The following is a 19,620-nucleotide window of genomic DNA, read 5'->3' on the forward strand; positions in this document are numbered from 1 at the left end:
TTCATATAATAGATAGTTAGGATTCATATTAGTGACACTCCCTAGCAAGGGGACTCGCGTGCTTGGAATCTATTTCGAACCGCCCGCCATATGACAGTGGCGCCTATAGAGTCGTGTTCTTATGAATTATATTGCCTTTGTATATTAGCTGCATGCATTTTCGTTTAGGGAGGACACAACGACTTCTCTGGACAGTGGCTTTCCAAATCACTCCTTGGTTTGAACGACCTGCTTCGAAGCTCTCGAACTGCCACAGTGAATGGCAGTCAGACTCAGAGGCAGGTGGAGCGTCGCCGAGTGTGGACGTGCTAGCTGGGGCTCTCTGATCATCCTCGTTGAGCAGTCTTATTCCAAACGTAGACAAGAGGGAAAGAATGCCATATGCTCCTCCTACGTGAATGATTATTCTGTTGCTACCAACGTGCCAAGTGGTGGTCTAGATGTTGGGCAGCCCGAAGAAACCCAGCTGTTGGCCACTGTGTTGTCGCTGTCAGGGATGAAATGGCCGCTTGAGAGGAGGCATTATTGCGTCCATTGTTCTCTCGAAGCTGCTACCCATGGTGGAAAACGCCATAGTCGTCCACCAAACACATGGTAAATATCCTGGTGACTGGGAGGGGTGAGGTAAGGGGTTCCATTCCTCCTCCGTGTGTGTGAGTCTTTCCGAACAGTTGATGGCAAGAACTAGTGATTGGTGTACCAGTTACGGGAGAACATTCAGCTATTCTTGTTTCAGAACTGGTGATGCTCTACACTCTACAGAATACGAAAACCTTTTTATAAATAGTTTAGCCTTTGAAGAGTGTGTGTGTGTGTGTGTGTGTGTGTGTGTGTGTGTGTGGGTGTGGGTGGGTGGGTGGGTGGATGGGTGGGGGTGTGGTATACAATGACTTGAGGGGGAGGGGTTGGGGGGCATTCTGCCGCTGTACTAGTAACAGGTTGACTAATTGACTGCTCCACCTGTTGCTTTGATGATCCAACTCGCGTGTTCGGAGCCTTGCCTACAGTAACCAGCTGGATTGCCACGTCAACTACCCAACCCATATTTTGGGCTACCATCTCGCAAAGTTGTTCACCACAGACTGCCACACTGTTTGGACCGACACCCCTGCGCTCTGTCGACGTTAGTGCATGTCTTCGCCGTGTCCCTCCCAAGTCGCTGCCTTGGTGGGAGAAGGTGAGAGGAACTCTATCCCCTCCCCGCACGTCTGTTCGTAAGATTGATTGTGCTTCTCAGCAACCCTGAAATACCACTCTGCTCCTTACGCACTCAGCTCATTAACTCTTCAGCCGCGACATATGGTGGGACGACTTTTGATTTATTGAAAAAATTACAGTATTCGGGAACCCACCCAAAATCTAAAGACACGTCGAAAGGATTAACACTAAGGGATATACACTGGCTTTAGAATGGGCAACCACTCATCATAACCATGCATCAATGTGAAGTGATAGCAATGCTTACTATCCATATCAGACCCTATGACATACCGTTTTTCGCAAATATCTTTCAAACGAAGACTCGGATCAGCATGGGGCTTTGGCACAGATTGTTTCAAACACTCCGCTAATTTTTGACGCTATTGTGCAATGCCAGATGCGGTTAATTACGGCGTTTACTCGACTGTGATGGCAAAACCTGCGTGAGCCACTTACACATTCGAACAGGTGAGGCGTGACGTATTTGTGACGTGTATCCACCACCTACCTCCACCCCTGGCTTTCCCTACTCCCATCCCTCCCTTTCCCTCCCTCCTACCCTCCTCCTCCTCCCCCGCACCCTCTCCCCCCATACCTGCCCCCTCCCCCCTCTCTCTCTCTCTCTCTCTCTCTCTCTCTCTCTCTCTCTCTCTCTCTCTCTCTCTCTCTCTCTCTCTCTCTCTCTCTCTCTCTCTCACTTGCGATGTACACGAGATAGGAATACATGCACACGTATGACTTGAATAAATGGCAGATAAATATAAATTATATGAAGTCTGCATCAGCATCAACAGTGATGCCGAGGATGACCTGTTTGTCGATGGTGATGAATTTTGAAGTAACATATGTGGTCAGTTATTTACATTATTAATCCACCCATCATATACTCTCTGTCTATTTTTGTGTGCTATGACTTTTTAGCATAGCTATCTACATGAACACATATCGTATAGCAGTCTTTTCCTAATATCAGAAGAAAATTTTCATATTTCTCCAATTTCGTTTCACGTTTTTACTCTGCAATGAATTCCCGCTTCAATTCCATCCTTTTCCCTTTCCGTCTCTTTCGCGATTTCCTATAAATGATCAAGCGTCAGCTACGTGCTTCATCCCATCATACGCTCAACGTAACCTGTGGGAAGGAGGGTCATATACTCGTACAACTTCCAATGGTTGTATAATTGCCAAACAAACCTCATACAACACTTAAGCAACATCCAGTTACGCTGGAACAAGAATCAGGGTAGTGTGCATAAAACACCAGACCATACTTGGCATATACTTTCGAGTTATCCGCCATTATAGGTCATATGTGTGCAAAGCTTCGCATCGCATGTACACCGAGAGAGAGAGAGAGAGAGAGAGAGAGAGAGAGAGAGAGAGAGAGAGAGAGAGAGAGAGAGAGAGAGAGAGAGAGAGAGAGAGAAAGAGAGGGAGGGAAAGAGAGAGAGAGAGAAAGAGAGAGAGAGAGAGAGTGTGAGAGAGAGGAAAAGAGAGAGAAAAAAGAGAGAAAGAGAGAGAGAGAGAGAGAGAGAGAGAGAGAGAGAGAGAGAGAGAGAGAGAGAGAGAGAGAGAGAGAGAGAGAGAGAGAGAGAGAGAGAGAGAGTTGCAAAAGAGGGTTTTGAGAAATGCAATAATAGTACCAACCCTTACATATGCAAGTGAAACATGGGCCTGGAATGAAAGTCAGAGGTCTAGAGTGCAGGCAGTGGAAATGAGTTATGTGAGGAGTGCTTGTGGTGTGAGTAGAATGGATGGAATGAGTAATAAAAGTGTGTACGAGCCTTTTGGAATGTGTCACAGGGGTGAAGGGAAGAAGTGTGGAGTGGTGGAAGAAGTGGAGCGACAGACTTTAAGTGGTTTGGCCACATGGAGCGAATGGAGGAGAGTAGGATGACCAGGAGGGTGTATGTGAGTGAGATAGAGGGAGGGAATGTTAGAGGACGACCTCCAGTGAAATGGAGAGATAGGGTGCAGGAGCATGTCAGGGAAAGGGGTGAAAGATCCTTGAGAAACTTTGAGCAGGCAAGGAGAGTGTCTGAATAGAGAAAGTTGGAAGCTCTTCTACCGTGGCCATCCCGTGGTGGGAGCTCCTAGGAGCAGGCGTCGATGAAATGAATGAATGAATGGGATAATACTGATTCTGTTCCTTCTATGCCCCTTTAGTTATAAGCTGAGGTGACTGAACATAACCCAAACAAAATTGTCATAATCTGTCTGATCATAAAGGGACAGGAAAGAGAAGGATGGAAAGGCTGTCTTGTCCCCACTGGACATAAACTCCCCCACACAATTTACATTATGTGCAGCGTCACTTTAATCTGGTCCCTTATATTGCAGGGGAGAATGGAGTCGAGCTGAAAGGAAGACTGGAAGATGGAACGATGTAGGTGATCTTCAGCTGCATGGTAACTAATGCAAGACAAGGAGCAGGTACATGTAAGCTTTTTATGTATAATTGTTGGTATATTAGGTAGAGTATGTGCCAGTGCTAATCAACCTGTTTTTTTCTATTTATTCCCCCTTTGTATATATTAAAATGATAATTACTAGAAATGGTCTTGCAGTTTGCTTTTATAACAACTTTTTCATATGGTCTAAAGGAGATTATATTTGAGAGGGCAAGAGAGCAGATTATAGAGTTTGAAGTCATATATAGTTAAAGCAGAGAGCACAAAGGAAGCAATTGAGTTTAAGTACTTAGGGACAGCTCTGTGTATGTAAAGACAAGAGAGAGAGAGTAGTGAGAGACAGACAGGTCATAGATGTTTTGGAAAGTTATAGAAGGAAGAAATCTGAGCATGGGGGTAAAGAAGAATACAAGAAGTAGTATTATACTCCCATCTGTATCACATGCCTTAGAGACAAGGATGAAGGACATAGCACAGCAATCCTGAACCCACACACCAAATATTAGATTCAATACAAAAGGTGCCTGTGGTGTGTCAGGATGGGATGGAAAAAGCAATTAGAACATGAATGAGAGGCTTGGTGTGGGTGTAACAGCAAAAGGAGTGGGTTGTAGGGTGACCGAATGGGAGAATCGTTGTGGGTGCTGAGAGATGGTTTGGACACATGAGAGAATCAATAAGGATGAGTTTATGAAGAGCATATATGGAGGCAGGTTTGAGGGAAGAGATGTCCGAGGCAGACCACTAGTAAAATGGATCTATAGCCAGGGGGAATGACTTGCAGAGAATGTACGGGGGCAAGATTGAGGGACAGGGTGTCAGAGGGAGACCACCTATGAAATGGATCTATAGCAAGGGAGAATAACTGTGAGTATATGATTATGAGAACAGCTTTGAGAGAGGGGGTGTTAGGGTGAGACCACCAGTGAAATGGCTCTAACAAGCCCAGAGCAGGGAAGCTTGGGACCAGGGCGTCGGAGATATAGAGGAAAGATAAAAGAAGGTAGATTCACTTTTCTTTACCAGTTTAAAGAGAGCCATTAATTCCCCTTTACTCACTAATTTCATCTTGTCTCTCCATTAGAGTCATATTTCCACTGCTGCAGCAGATCCTATCTCCATAACTATATATCTTATTTCCCCACAAGTACTACTGCTTTCCATCAAATTCTCCCATTCCTCCAAGGCAGCCATGCACCCAGGTTGAGTAGCACTGGCTTTGATTAAAAGAGAACATGGAAAAACTCAAGATGACTTAGTATTAAGCTCATTTATTGCAACTGAATAACATTGTAAGTCATAGGGAACATCAAGACAATTGAAATCTGTATATATATGTACATCTTTGTGTTAATATGTACTTTACTTTCTTGTCAGCCTGAAGTAATGCTATTAGTGATTTTTAAATCTTGTATTTCTTTTTTGACGATTCAATAATCTGAGCTAAATCACACTGCTCACTTTTTTACTTTATACATTTTTATTTACTATTAGTGTAAAAAATGTCTAGAATATATAGAAACTGGCAGAGTTTGCACAAAAAATGCAAGTGTGTATATCTACTAGTTAAAAATGTTGAAAATGACCAAAAATATGGCCAGTAAGCACCTCCAAATTTGTCCTTAAGTCCAAAATACCTAAAAGAGTCTCCGGAGAAAGACTGGAAGCATTTTTCCGTATATTAAACGAGAAGAGTGTCCGCATCACAGTGTTTATTGACCAGTCTTACATTGCCTTGAATAATAAAAAGAATGCCACACAGAAATATCTTCAGTATGCAAGAACAGTATTACTCTTCCTTTACTTTGAAATGTGTTAGATTGCAGAGTTCAGAAACTTCATCTATGTTTTTGCTTCTTTTGTGTTTGGTGTGCTGTGGATCTTGAGCAGTGTTGATGCTGCTCCAAGCCACCGGTGCAGGCCTGGATGGAGCAATTCTGTGCACACCAAGCATGGCAGGAGAATTCAGGCGTCAGTTGAACATCAGGAGCAGTCTGTTGGGGAAAATGGAAGGAGATTGTAAAATCTGAAGAAATTTTTCTACCATCACAAACCTTGCGAGAAATTAGTTTAGTACTGTGACCGCATAGAATTCAGTGTTTGACTTAACATTGTATAATCCAATCGTTGCATTCCATATTCTGTGAACTCTGCTTATTGTATATCCAAGAGACCTGAAATAAACTCAAGCTTGGCCCCTTTCAGACAGGGCCACTAGGCTGCTAACATGTGTTTGAAGCTCTGCTTACTTTTCTAGAAAGTGATTATAAATGGCTTTCATAGAACATGGACGTGGCAGTGTTGGGATAGGGAGTGTCAAATTGAGTTGGGCGTCAGCAGCACTACAGTCGTGACACATACACACTGCCAAGATAGTGGCGTGGATGCAGCTATGTAGAAAAGCTACAATTGAATGCCAGGTAACATGATGAGCAGCACTACTTGTTTGTGATCGTGGCTGCGTGTGAAAACCCCCAGCTAAGTGAAAGGAAAGTGAAGCTAAATGAAAGGGGCATAAGGTACACATTTTTTTTTTCCCAACCTAGATGCTTTGTGTTTCTCCGGAGACTCTTTGAGGTATTATGGACTTAGTACGAATCAAAGCGTTGACTCATTAATTTTGCATTGTTAAATAACTTTTCCAAATATTCACAGATATTTAATTCTATATAGACCAATGAGAACTGCCATTTATTTGGCATTATTTAATTTTATTATAAAAGTTATTTACAGATGAGGAAATCAGTAGAAAGACATACATTAACTATTACATCTTCAATCTTTTAGATATTAGTATATCTTGAAGCATGTGGTTTACTTGCTGTATCTATTTTATTAAGAAATTTAGTTTAAATGTATAGTCGGCAAAAGAAGTATCGATCGTCCATGGGTCAATTGAATAGATTTTGAGTGAAATCTATAGACATGATGTGTTGGTTAGGTGGCTACCAATGGGTGCCCGATACTCCTTTTGCCGACTGTAACTTGGAAAACATGAACCAAGGCTGTTTATGATAATTGTTATTTCTTTTAGATATTGAAATTTCAATATATTTTCTGAAAATAAATTGTACTACAAACTGTACAAGAGCAATGTAAATCTTGAAGGTGTAAGAGGATTACTACTCATAAAACAAGTTGAGAGTTTTTAATACCTTTGAGCTGGGAGGAAGAGGGAATCAAGGTATGCATAGACAGTGTGCCAACAGGAGAGAGCAGTGCTACAGCTTCTATCTTGATGGAATTCCAAGGAGCAGACATCAGGACAGGCTGATTGACACCATAATCTGCAAAATCAAAATTGTAATGAGTCCCTATATTTCCAAATGCCAGGCACTGATGGTCTAAAGGAGGAAGGTGGAATTGGCCTGGTGAAAAGTGTAATGTATGTAGTGGGTCTACCTTAGTTTAAGCAACGGCTCTTGAAATGCCTGGTAATAATATATGAGGCCATTTCAGACACATCACAGCATCTGGCCCTTCGTTGCCTGTAAGGGCTGATTAGTAGCAGATGAGAAAACAAAAGATGAGAAGAGACAAGTAAAGTGAAAGGAGGAGCTGTGAGAATACAGGAGCAAAAGAATTGTAGGGACAATAAGGTGATGATGAAGAAGGAAGAACATAATACTGTAGCTAAGAAGTCTTTTTCTTATCTACTGCTCAGAAGGGGAACCTATAGGCAAGTGTGCCAAACTTGAGTATTCATATGGGTGGTACGGGATTTTTAGGCTGTGTTTACACTAAGCGAATCAATTTGATTCAAACCGTCATGATTCATTATGATTCTTCATATTAATTCAAATGGAACCATTTACACCAAGTGAATTGAGTCAGTTTGAATCACGCTGCGCCATGGCGATTCAAGTCACTGATGTGTGCAGACCCATTTTACATCAATCATGGCAAGTCTGCAGAGGAGTAAGCATCATGCTACTGGACATCCTGATCAATTTACCACAAGGGCGATGTGGTATATACGAAAACAAATGTCCAAAGCCCCAATATTCAGATCTTTTAGCATTAATTTCATGCACCCATATTCGTGTTCTACACTTTCACCGCCTCTGTCATGGCAACACCGATATTTCAGAGATTCTCCTCAAGGCTGTCTGGGTACTGTCAGTGGGAACGGTGCTGATTCAAAATGACGAGTCAAATGATTCTTCACGATTTGAATTGAATTAATTCACTTAGTGTAAATGCAGCCAAAAGGGTATTTGCCTCAAGTAATCATATGCTTGAGATAAAAATATTATAGCAAGGAACCAGTTTCTTCTCCCTTCCCCATACTGGGAACCTATTGGCAAGTCCATCTTTAAGCATAGACAAATTAAATAAAAGTTGCTACTTATTCTTAATGTTAATGCTATTTGTGTTGTATTCAGATGAAAAGACAAACCTCTATATATTTGGCAATTTTGAGGCTTCTTGATACCCTTTGTCAGAGCAGGATGGAGTATGAACATAAGAGGACTAGTTTTGGTTTAAGATAATTATGTATTTCTCCACCTGTTCTCTCTCTGATATTAGTGTAGTCCATTCTACCCCCTCGAAAGTTCCAGCTGGGTATCTGTCTGATGTTAGTGGACTCCACCCTGCTCCAGCAAAGACTATTTCATCACCCCACCTGATTCTCCATCATGCTCCAGCCAAGATTCTAATGCCATCCTTCCTCCTGGAGCTGTTTGATGTTAGTGCCCTCCATCCCAGCTTGCCATAGGTTCTAATTTTCTCTCTCCTCTTGATTCTCTTGTCTGATGATAGTGTAACCAATTGTGCCTCAGCAAAGGTTCCAATTCCATCTCTCCTCATGGTCTCTGTCATCAGGTTCATGCACTCCATCCTGGCCCAGCAAAGGTTCAAGTTTCTTCTCTCTTTTCACACAAGCTCGGCAGCAAACTGTGTGTGTATTGAAGCAAGTTGATTACACTGAAAAATAAAGGTCAGTTAATTTGTGATTCATTTCCTTGACAAATATTTCCACCAGCAACTTTAAGATGTCCTCCAGTTATTATTGTTTCTGAATTCAAAAGTAAAGTAAATTTATTGATATAAAATGTGCCCAAAACATGCTGATCCTATGAAAAGAAGACAAGATGGAGATAGTGTTGTTCAATTAGTGTTAAATAACAACTCGGTTCTATTCTGAATTTTACCCTAATGGCCCACTTTGTAACACCTCTGAACAATATTGAAGCCAATTGTGTGCCTCCTTCCTTCTTTTATTATGATCTGTTTGTGGAAACCCTGGAAGTAGTTTATCACAACCCATACTTGATAAAAACTGACCTAGGCACAAAGGTAGAAATATAAGATTTTTGAGAAATGCATCTGGCCAAATAAATGTCATTTACACTTTTCTCCAACTAATAGAAGATCATCACATACCTTTTGATCATGAGGAATTTACATCACTGTACAAAAGTTGGTTATTTCAAATTAGGTAAAAAAACACGGTAGTCGTTCTAGACTGTGGGACCATATAGTTCTAAAGCTCCAACTCCGGACTACTACAACAAACTTTAACATCCCAATTTTAATAAAGTTAAGGTACGATTTTAGTGGTGCAAGACTGTAACTGTTTTGGTGGATTTTGGTTAGTATTGCTTAGGTGACATTAAACAGTTGGTGGTTGTTAGTACGTGTTTTGCCTTGAATAGAGGGTCTACTGTAGTTCCATGCGGTCCCATTATCTAGAATTCTAATCAAGTAAACAGGCTATTTTTTTATTCATAGTGAAGAATGCTGTACACACCACAGAACAAAGATCAGATACAGTGGTTAGCTCGCAGTGCGACGTCTTCGCCCCCGAGACCCTAAGACAGCAATAAGCCATCATCAATTAGCCTCACAAATATATAAATAATACAAAAATAAAAGAGTCACCGCCTAGCACATGAACTCCCCTATAATGGAGGTGGCAGCTGTGTCTGTATCGCTCACTGCACCTCCTCCTTGCCAGGCACACAGACACAAAGCTTTCCTTCAAAGGTCCTCGTACACAGTACTGAGGAAGGAAGGGTAGCTCTCGTTTTACTCGCGTTATGTTTCTGAAGAAGACGCATAAAAAGAATTTCGCATAATTACAAGAAGCTAGGATTTCATGTAATTACAACCATTTCCCAAAAGAATAAATGGTGGTATGATGAAAAACAAATCATGGCATGAAATTCTGAGAAACATACAAAAGGATTGACCATTTGATGTTTTCCATGTGTCATAGCGACAGTTGTGAGCTTGACATGGCTTCCTACATGCTCTAACCAGTCGAGTAGATAAGACCTGAGCCTCCAGCCATAAGTTTTCATCCAGACTTGTGCTCAGCCTGATATAATGCCTGATGATGCTTAATCTTCAGACAATACCACAACACGACTTTCATTAAACGTTGGAGGTTTCGTTCATATTAGTGTAATCAGAATGTCCAAGGCAAGATAAATCAGTTTTCTTGCATAGCTTTCGTCAGAAAAACATATCTCGGGTAAAGCAAGAGGTACCCGTACAGGACCCCTCTGAATCTACCACCTAAGTGGGCCGATACAGTCTCACCCCACGTGTCTGTCTCGAAAACAAGCTGAAGCATTTTTATTTAATTTCATAATTTATCTTTACAATGCAAGGCTCTAAGGCGCAGCAGACTCTACTAAGGCTGTCTTAATCTGAATTGGGCTTATGATAACATCACAGCTGAAGGGAATACCATGTGGTAGTCCATATCAGCTGTTAGATGTGTGAAGAGTCACATGAATATGTTGTGCCCATACTGTAGTCATTATCATTATTATTAAAGCCTCACCTTCAATGAACACCATCAAGAACAATGATGATGATGAAAGCAGTGATGCAATAGACTTACATGGCTTCTCTTTCACCATCTCTAGACAACTGGTTCTGGATTACACTCACTCCTCCAGTTGTGACGTAACCATGACTCTGCACTCAGGACTTCACATCAAGACAGCCTTGCCTACCTCCTCCCTCCAGGCTCTGTGCAGCTCGCCCCACACCCTATAGGAACAGCAACACTCAAGTGGAACGTAAAACAGAGTCGACTGACTGTACCATGATTCACAAATTAGTCATGACTACCCACGCAAAATGACGCTAGGTCGAGGTTACTCTTCATGTCAAGGGATATAATGGCTTAGTCTACACTCTACAGTTCTGCTACCGCCATTACCTGCCCCAATCCTCTACAAGTAAGTATCAAATCATGCACGCGGCACTACATTACCTCGGCTAGTTAGAGTGGCAGCCCACCAACAGTAATAACAGCCTCGCTATCACTGTAAACTCAACACACTGACTGACTGCCGGACTGATGGACACCTGGGAGACTGACTACCCTACCAGGCATCACTCATTTACTTTCAATGCTTCCATAGTACAGGTGATATATCCCTTTACACATGCTTAACTAGTTACTTATAAAATTTTGACCTGCGCCCTTACGTCTGACTACCTCTTCTTGAACATTAATGCTACTTCCCATGAATGTCATTAGCTAGGGCTGGTCTAAAGCATCATTTCCTCCATGCCACCATGTTCGGTAACTTCCTCAGCAAACAAACTTAATAGATTAGATAGAAAATTGCCACTGTGTTGGTGTCATTCTTCAAGAGGAATTACAAACTGAAGCATAATTTAATATTGACCTTTTTTTGACAAGTGACATTTTTAATTAGACCAACCAAGTTAGTCTTGATTAACACTCTCTTTGATTTCTATCCTTCATATCATTGATTTTTGTTTGCATAAGATGGTGAGCATCAAAGGATTGTCTGCAAGTCACTTTTTCTTGCCAAATAACAATGATCAACATAATAAAAATAATGTTAAGAATAATAATAAGAATCATTATAACAATCATAATAACAATAACAGTTATGCATTAGATAAACATGAAGATGGGCCACCCCGTACAGAAACGTCCATTTAATTACCATCAAGTTTAAACAACCTGTATATGTACTTGAGTAAAGGTAAAATTTTTCAATGCTTTAATTCAGGTGTTAACATGGATACTATATTTCAAGGGAGTTAGTAGTAGTAGTAGTAGTAGTAGTAGTAGTAGTAGTAGTAGTAGTTGTAGTTGTCGTCCTCTTGAAAAGTAGTAGTAACAGCAGTAGTAGTAAGGGTAGTAGTATTAGTAGTGGGAGGAGGGAGGAAGAAAAGGAGGAGCAGCTGTAATAGTAGTAGTATAATAAAAACTACCAGCATACTATTATTATTACTTTTATCACTACTGCTACTACTGTTAATACTGCTGCTACTACTACTAAATATGTAAGGAGACAAATTTCCTTTAAAGTTGAACACACCTCAGTCTTGATAGGGTTGTCAACTGATACACAAGAACAACCTTTACACAAGCACATAATTATCTCTCTGGCGACTTTCCCCGTGTGGGTGGCGTGGCATGGCGTCGTTTGGAGGACAGCAGGATGGATGACGCTTGGGTTGCACAGAAACACCAAAACGGAGAACAGAGAGCGAGAAATCCATTGTATAAAAATTGACTGACAGACTTTCCATGTTGTAGTGACTGAACACATGCAAACACACAATTTTAAACACACACACACACACACACACACACACACACACACACACACACACACACAAATATATTATCATCTATTTCTTAACACAACCTGAGCTATGACAGAGGAAAAAATAGAAATTAACATAACAAGTAGAAGCTTTTTAACGCGGCCATAAACTTACACACACACTCACACACACACACACACACAAACGGCTACACACTCACCACCTGATTGACATGACTAATACGTGTGCAGTACATGATCGATACACTCTAATGATACAGAATACCAGCTGACTGACATGCATACATACCCACATGAACGATTGCCATATTTTTTTTTTGCCTGTACACGTCTACACTAAACAGGTGTGGCTTTGAATGTATAACAAATAAACGGTGTTCATATATACCTGTGAAAGACAGTTGTTAATTAAGTGTCGTGTACGTACATTTAAAGACTATTCAAGGTATATTTACAAACATGCGAACTAGTGTGATAAGCTTTTCAAATGAGGAAAGGATTCTCTCTCTCTCTCTCTCTCTCTTTCTCTCTCTCTCTCTCTCTCTCTCTCTCTCTCTCTCTCTCTCTCTCTCTCTCACAATAAATACTGGTGTGAGTGGGTCTGGGTGAGGGGGAGTCCGGGTCCTCCAGTATGAAGGGTAAGATGGACTCCCCCTAAACCATTCCGCGCTGGCCCTGCCGGCAAAACATTGCAGGTCGGGGCGTGCGGGGCGGGGCGGGGCAGCTGGTTCACAACACCAGCACTTGTCTACGCTCTTCCTCCTCCTCCATCAGACTCCTGCCGGCCTGGGCTGTCAACAGGGCTGGGCTCTGACACTCCGAAGGCAGCCAGCTCAGGCAGCAGTGGAAGGGGCCTTGCCGGCCAGTACTTCCTGGCCTTCATGCTCTCAGCCTCACGCTGGATGGTCTGGAGGCGGTTGAGCAGTGGCCAGATGTGTAGCTCCAGCCACTCTCCGACTGTCCAGTCATCGAACCACTCCGCCAAGGCCTCGCGGGCAGTCTTGAGCAGCAGCGTGACTGAGTGCAGGCGTGCTGGCAGCTCCTCTAGGTCCTCGTCCACACGCATAGGCGACGTGTAGTTGTGGCGGCGGTTGTATTCGGTGATCCAGCCTCGGACGCGGTTGATACGGTCCATGTAGGAGTCCACATCCCGCCGGGTGGCATCCAGGCGAGCTGTCATCTTAAACACCTGAGCTCCAGGGAAGAAACACCATGAGAACTTGTCCCACAGAAAGGGGTCAGAGTCCAGGTTGAGCCACGTCTGGTACTTGGGCGTCTGCATGCAGTTCAGTGCACGGTACAGTTGGCCCTGCACGCTGGCGTTGAAGTAGCCATGGGAGGCGGCCAGCAGGTTCACAGACAGAGAAGGCAGGGCAGCAGGCATCAGCTCACACAGCACGCCAAAGTGATCGTACCGCTGCCAGCCTGTCAGCACCAGGCCGCGGAAGCCACCTGTGAATTTGGCAGACTCGGCAGCCATCACGTCCAGCCAGTTGAGGTTGTTGTCTAGGTGGCGCCGCACATTGGGCACTGTCAGCTGCTCCCCGAAGGCGCCCTTGAAGGCAGATGCTGCCCAGACCCGCGGGAAGACTTGTGCAAACTTGCTCCACACGGAGGGTTGCACAAATCTGTACACATCTTCGGCATACACCCACACCATGGGCTCCACCAGCTGGCCCAGCTGTGCCTCCTGCATGGTGGACTCTGAGATATGGCGCAGCATGTCGTCCCAAATGAGGGGCACGGCAGCATACTTTTGCTGCACGTAGCGCGCCACGGCCTTCACGTGCTGCAAGAAGAGCGTCTCACGCACCACCTGCCGGCACCGCTCACACTCACCAAGCTGGAACACTTCATCACAGCCGATGTGTAGGAAGCGAGCCCCAGGATGCAGAGCCATGGTCTGGTCCACCAAGGCCCGGACCAGCCACAGGGACTCATTGAGTGACGGGCACAGTGCCTGGGGCAGCTCAGGCACCTCTCGCAGGTGAGCGAATCGCTCATGCTTTAGAGCAAACTCCAGGTGGCCAAAGGTCTGCACCAGAGGAATAACCTCGAGGCCATGACTGCGGATGGCCGCTACGAGGCCTGCCACCTGCTTGCGGGAGTAGTGGTTCTTAGCGGCCACTTGGGCCAGCCGGCCGCGCCAGGGGAACATGTCCTCATACTCCAGCATGATGGCTGTGGCACCCTGTCGTGCCAACCAAGGGATGAGCTGCAGCAGGGCAGACATCTTGGGTGGGGCGCCCTTCAGGTCAAGGTGCACAACACGGTGTGATGGGATGTAGTTGGGTCGGTCTGTGCGGCCGTATACAGGCTCACCGTATGGGTTATAACGGTACTGGCCACCGCCCCAGCCACCGGGAGGCAGGTCCTGCTGGGGCAGCATCACGGCACCTACAGCACTTGCCACACCAGCGCCCACATTGCCTGCTGCACCCTGTTCCTCCTGTGCCCGGCGCTCGGCTACACGCCGCTGCAGACTCTCCACAGCCAGGCGGTGCTGGGCAGCTGCTGGGTCAGACGGCACAGCCTCCTCATTGATGCTGTTAATATTGTTGAGGTCATTGTTGGTGTCCACATCATCACGAGCACGAGCCTCGCCCTGCCCTTCCTGCCCTGCCTGAGGCCCATCGCCCCCGGTCACAAACTTGACCCGCTGGACCTGCTGTGTGTGCTCTGATGGCTGTTGTCCCACTTCACCGTGCTGCTCATGTGGGGAGTACAGGGTGTTGAGGGCCCGGTGGCGTGGGGCCGATGGGTGGTCCAGCAGGCCCGTGGGGGCATATTGCAGGTACACCACACCCACCATCACCAACACACACGTGCCCCACACCACCTGGCGCCGGGCACGCCATGCACCCACGCCTGCACGCCCGAACCAAGCCCGCAGCACCTCCATCACGCTGCGCCCACCTCGCCGCCCTCGTTCACCTGCTGCAGGCCGCGCCCCCTCACGTCCTGGAAAAGGTGAACTGTTAAAGCTTTGGTGCCTTGATCTGACGACTTGTAGCAACCACACTGACATAATAGGATGGGTGCATTCACACGCACACATACACACACACACCAGAAGCCACAGACTAAAGGTGGTGGGCCTCTGTGGGTGGGTGGTCGAGGTAGAATCATAGTAGTACAGGCGTTGGAGTGCCATGCATGTCGCTGTGGACAAATAATAAGGCTTTGCCTGTTCAGGAATGTGTCAGTAAAGGAAACAGGAACCACATAAAACTTACATGTACACTGCAGAAACCAAAACATGCTTCACATACATGATATAAGACACTGGAGAGAGCCAATGAATAAATATAAGTATAGTATAATAGTAAACATGAACAAAATAAAATAGAAGAGACAATTATTAGAGGAAGGATGTGGTGCAAAGGCTGACAACAAGCTGGCAGAGGTCGGTGTTGAGTGATTCAACAATAAATGGAGAGTTCGACAATTGTTCTTCACGTCTCTCTCTCTCTCTCTCTCTCTCTCTCTCTCTCTCTCTCTCTCTCTCTCTCTCTCTCTCTCTCTCTCTCTCTCTCTCTCTCTCTCTCTCTCTCTCTCTCTCTCTCTCTCTCTCTCTCTCTCTCTCTCTCTCTCTCTCTCTCTCTCTCTCTCTCTCTCTCTCTCTCTCTCTCTCTCTCTCTCTCTCTCTCTCTCTCTCTCTCTCTCTCTCTCTCTCTCTCTCTCTCTCTCTCTCTCTCTCTCTCTCGCTCTCTCGCACTCTCACTCTCTCTCTCTATCTCTCTCCTCTCTCTCTCTCTCTCTCTCTCTCTCTCTCTCTCTCTCACTACAGCCATTCCATCTACATTCCTTTGTGGAAGAATGCGATTGGATCTGTGGGACAATTACATTATCCCAGCAATCTTAACAATTCACAAGGGAACGCAACACAATGAGAGTGATCATAACGAAGAACAGGCCGGTGCGTGAACACTGCCAAAGAGCGAAGTGCAAATACGATAATTACATCCAATCACATTCCGTTACGAAGCAGGTGCAGGCCACAGGAGCAGAGTGGGCCACAGTGGGCAAAGGTGGGCTGTTGAGGGTGGGCGTGAAGGACATCTAGGCGCCTTACGTACACCATCCTAAAGTCTTGGTGTGCGGGACTCTTGCGGGTCGGCAGCGACTCCTACATGCACGTCACACTACAGCAGGGGTTCCCAAAGTAGACGGTGAGGGCAAAAGGGACAGCAAGGGGCATCAGAACCCAAGAAGCAGGATTTTTGTTTGTTTGTGGAGATACATCCTCACCACAGAATGAAGCAATATGAAAATGTAGGGGAGAGCGGTGATGATTTAGCCACGTTAAAGGAAAAAGTTGAAGCAGCAGTGTAAATTTGTTGATCTCAAAGTGTTCCTTCATCATTTGACTCTTTAGTTTAAGAACATTACACTCGTAGCCATTTCCAGTTGTCAGCAGTAGATGACAAGTTTCTAAATCGTCCGAAATATCCCTCCCCGTGTCGGCCAGGGAGGTGGGTTAGTGCGGACACTCCAATTACTCGGCACAATCTAAATATGGCTTGTTTGATTAGGTAATAAGCAAGAAATCATCAATTCCAAGACATCTATGCATGTACAAAAATATCCTATATATGAAAAAAATAAAAAGGAACAAATCTTAAGAATTATGGTATTAAGGCTTCCTTCTTCATTCACATGCACGACATCTGAATATAAATCAACCAAATTAACCTTTTTTATAATTGTTGAAACACATATATCGCTTAAATCGATATAAAATTAATAAAAATAATGAAAAAAAAATGCCTGAATCATCACGAATCTATAAAAATAAATGGCTGGTCACACTCCCTTCTAGCACGAGAGCGAGGTATCATGTTCTAAGCCAATACCTTCGCCGTGCATCACTGCTTCATCATTATAATGCACAATCCGCTACTTGCCATATTCATGAAGCTTCGATTCAACCTGAAAATATTACATTGGAGGCGCGAAAAAAAAAAAAAACTGTCTTGCATCGAAAAGTGCAGCGCTGAAGGCGTCGTTGTCCCGCGTGGGCCAGCCAAGGCAACAAAGTTTTGCACATTCACACAAGATCTCACGGCACTCAGTCCCATACGTTTTACATAAAATGCAATGTCCGGATCATCCGAACATCCGGAAGCGGTGGCTGAGTGGTTAGCGTGGGGGCCCGGGTTCATCACGTCATGGACAACGTGGGTTTGAGTCCGCCGCTACCACCTGGGATTTTTCAGTTACCGCCGAGTGGACCAAGACTACCCACATGCTGTCCTGAAGACCACCTATCAACCCGGACCCTAGAACTGTCAAAGGGAATTAAGAATGAGCTCCGGGGGGCAGCATAAGCCAAGAAAAGATGGCGCCACTATAAACATTTGCCTGCGTCACAACAGGCTGAGCCGACCATCAGGCCCTACCAAGAGAGCCTACCGGCGCCACAGGCGAAAAAAAAAAATCCCACTGTCCGAATCATCACCGCTCTTCCCTACTGATCCGTGCTGTTAATTAATTAGATTTGCTACTAAGACGAAGTTGGCGGTGTGGGCAAAAGGGACAGCAAGGGCTTTAAAATCCAAGAAGTGGAAGGGCTTTTTGTAGTGAAATAAATTCCTCACATTATACATAAACATAGAACTGTACTTATTGGTAATTAGACTTGCTCCATAGATTAAACTCTAATTGTAAAATAGATACGTTTCTTTATAGTGTTCCAAATGACAATACATTTTAATGTTCAAAAAGTCTTGATACCAAAATGATGTCTGTGTAAGCGGGGGAGGACAGGGGTGCGGGCCTGGGAGACTAAGGAGGAGGCCCTTGATAAACTTTGGGAACCACTGGATTATAGACAGGGTCTTACACACACACACACACACACACACACACACACACACACACTCAACAGAACGAGCACGTGAACCGTACGGTGAAACTCGCTAGTCGTCCACAAGGCCAGCGGCCGGCGATTCGGCAGGGAACCTCTTAGGGCATGCATGCTGCCCTGCACCCAGGGGCTAAGGGTCGTACTGCAAGGAGGGAACACAGTCAATACGAGGAGGCGAGCACCAGCCGGGAGGAAGGGGCGGGAAGGGGGGGTCAGTATTCTAAGGCAGGGGTTCTCAGACTGGGGTAGGCGATAGGAATTTTCAAGTTGCACGATTCTTGAGGTAGAGATAGACCTACTGTAAATAGATGGATAGATTGGTAGAGATAGATATAGGAGAGATAATAACTCCTTGAACTTATATTCTGGGTCAGTGTTATCTGGCCAGCACCGACAAACTTCAGGAGGTAAAATTGGCTAACAGAGTTTGAGAACCACTGATGCAAAAGGGAGCGGGGAAGGGGAGGGAAGGGTGTCGGGAAAGGGAGGAAGGGAGGGAAGAGGAGCTAATTTAAAGGGAACCTACGGGGAGGGAGAACACTGAGACCGGAGTAACTACGGGAGGTAACTGTATTAGGAGACGTGCATGCTTTTGTAGCCTCAAGACACCCGCCACCACCATCACCACCACAAGCTTGTATATAGGAGAGGAGAGAGGGGTTGGAGGGTAATGTGACGTGTGTGTGTGTGTGTGTGTGTGTGTGTGTGTGTGTGTGTGTGTGTGTGTGTGTCTTACCTGTTGACTTTTATCTCCTCTCTCTCCTTCCGCTGATCCTCCTCGCCTGAAATAAAGATAAATCAATTAATATACGAGAGAGAGAGAGAGAGAGAGAGAGAGAGAGAGAGAGAGAGAGAGAGAGAGAGAGAGAGAGAGAGAGAGAGAGAGAGAGAGAGAGAGAGAGAGAGAGAGAGAGAGAGAGAGAGAGAGAGAGAGAGATTAAAACCAATAATTGCAAAGAGAAAGTATATTATGATAAAAGTATAAAACAAAGATATTATCGACAAAACAAATTTAATGATAATATTGGCCTTAATTGACACACACACACACACACACCACCACCACCACCATCACGAGGGGAAAATATGTAAAAAATGTTGACCGGAAACACGTGTCTTGTCTCTTTAACATAAAGGACCAATTTATCCCGTTTATTTTAGATTAACAACTGTCTAACATCTGAAAGTAGTAGTAGTAGTAGTAGTAGTAGTAGTAGTAGTAGTAGTAGTAGTAGTAGTAGTAGTAGTAGTAGTAGTAGTAGTAGTAGTAGTAGTAGTCGTAGTAGTAGTAGTAGTAGTAGTAGTGGTGGTGGTGGTGGTGGTACTCCCATTTTAGCAACTGAGAGGATATTGCTGCTTTACTTCCCTGCTCTTCATCTCCCAGTCACCACCACCACCTCCCTCACCACCACTGCCCTCCTCCCTCCCTACCAGCTGACCCAATGCCCGATATGCTCAACAACCATCACCACAACCTCCACTACCACAACCAAGAACATCTACTACCCTAGTCCCTCCGTTCATCAAATTGCTTTCCTCCAATATATATAATAATGTAAGTAGATAT

The 19,620-nt window shown here is 44.7% G+C and overlaps 1 protein-coding gene and 1 long non-coding RNA gene across 6 annotated transcripts in view; one reads left to right on the plus strand and one right to left on the minus strand.

The window, feature by feature from the left end:
• The first annotated feature begins 280 nt into the window (after positions 1-280).
• On the plus strand, positions 281-6,730 carry LOC127007168 (uncharacterized). Its single transcript, XR_007760092.1, has 3 exons — positions 281-594; positions 3,541-3,633; positions 5,502-6,730. It is a non-coding gene; the product is annotated as an uncharacterized LOC127007168 (long non-coding RNA).
• Positions 6,731-9,323: 2,593 nt separating this feature from the next.
• LOC127007167 (hexosaminidase D-like) overlaps positions 9,324-19,620 on the minus strand; it is a 58,851-nt gene continuing 48,554 nt past the window's right edge. For 3 of the 5 annotated variants that reach the window (XM_050877880.1, XM_050877879.1, XM_050877881.1), the window contains 3 exons: positions 18,790-18,835; positions 18,095-18,195; positions 9,324-15,145 (listed from right to left, as the gene is read on the minus strand). In XM_050877880.1, the coding sequence (XP_050733837.1) occupies positions 12,933-15,145; positions 18,095-18,164 (2,283 nt within the window). In that variant the 5' untranslated portion in view covers positions 18,165-18,195; positions 18,790-18,835 and the 3' untranslated portion in view covers positions 9,324-12,932. The remainder of the gene's footprint in view (positions 15,146-18,094; positions 18,196-18,789; positions 18,836-19,620) is intronic. The other 2 variants (XM_050877882.1, XM_050877883.1) reach the window with 1 other exon arrangement.

Source organism: Eriocheir sinensis, chromosome 34 (assembly GCF_024679095.1).
Source record: "Eriocheir sinensis breed Jianghai 21 chromosome 34, ASM2467909v1, whole genome shotgun sequence".
NCBI lineage: Eukaryota > Metazoa > Arthropoda > Malacostraca > Decapoda > Varunidae > Eriocheir > Eriocheir sinensis.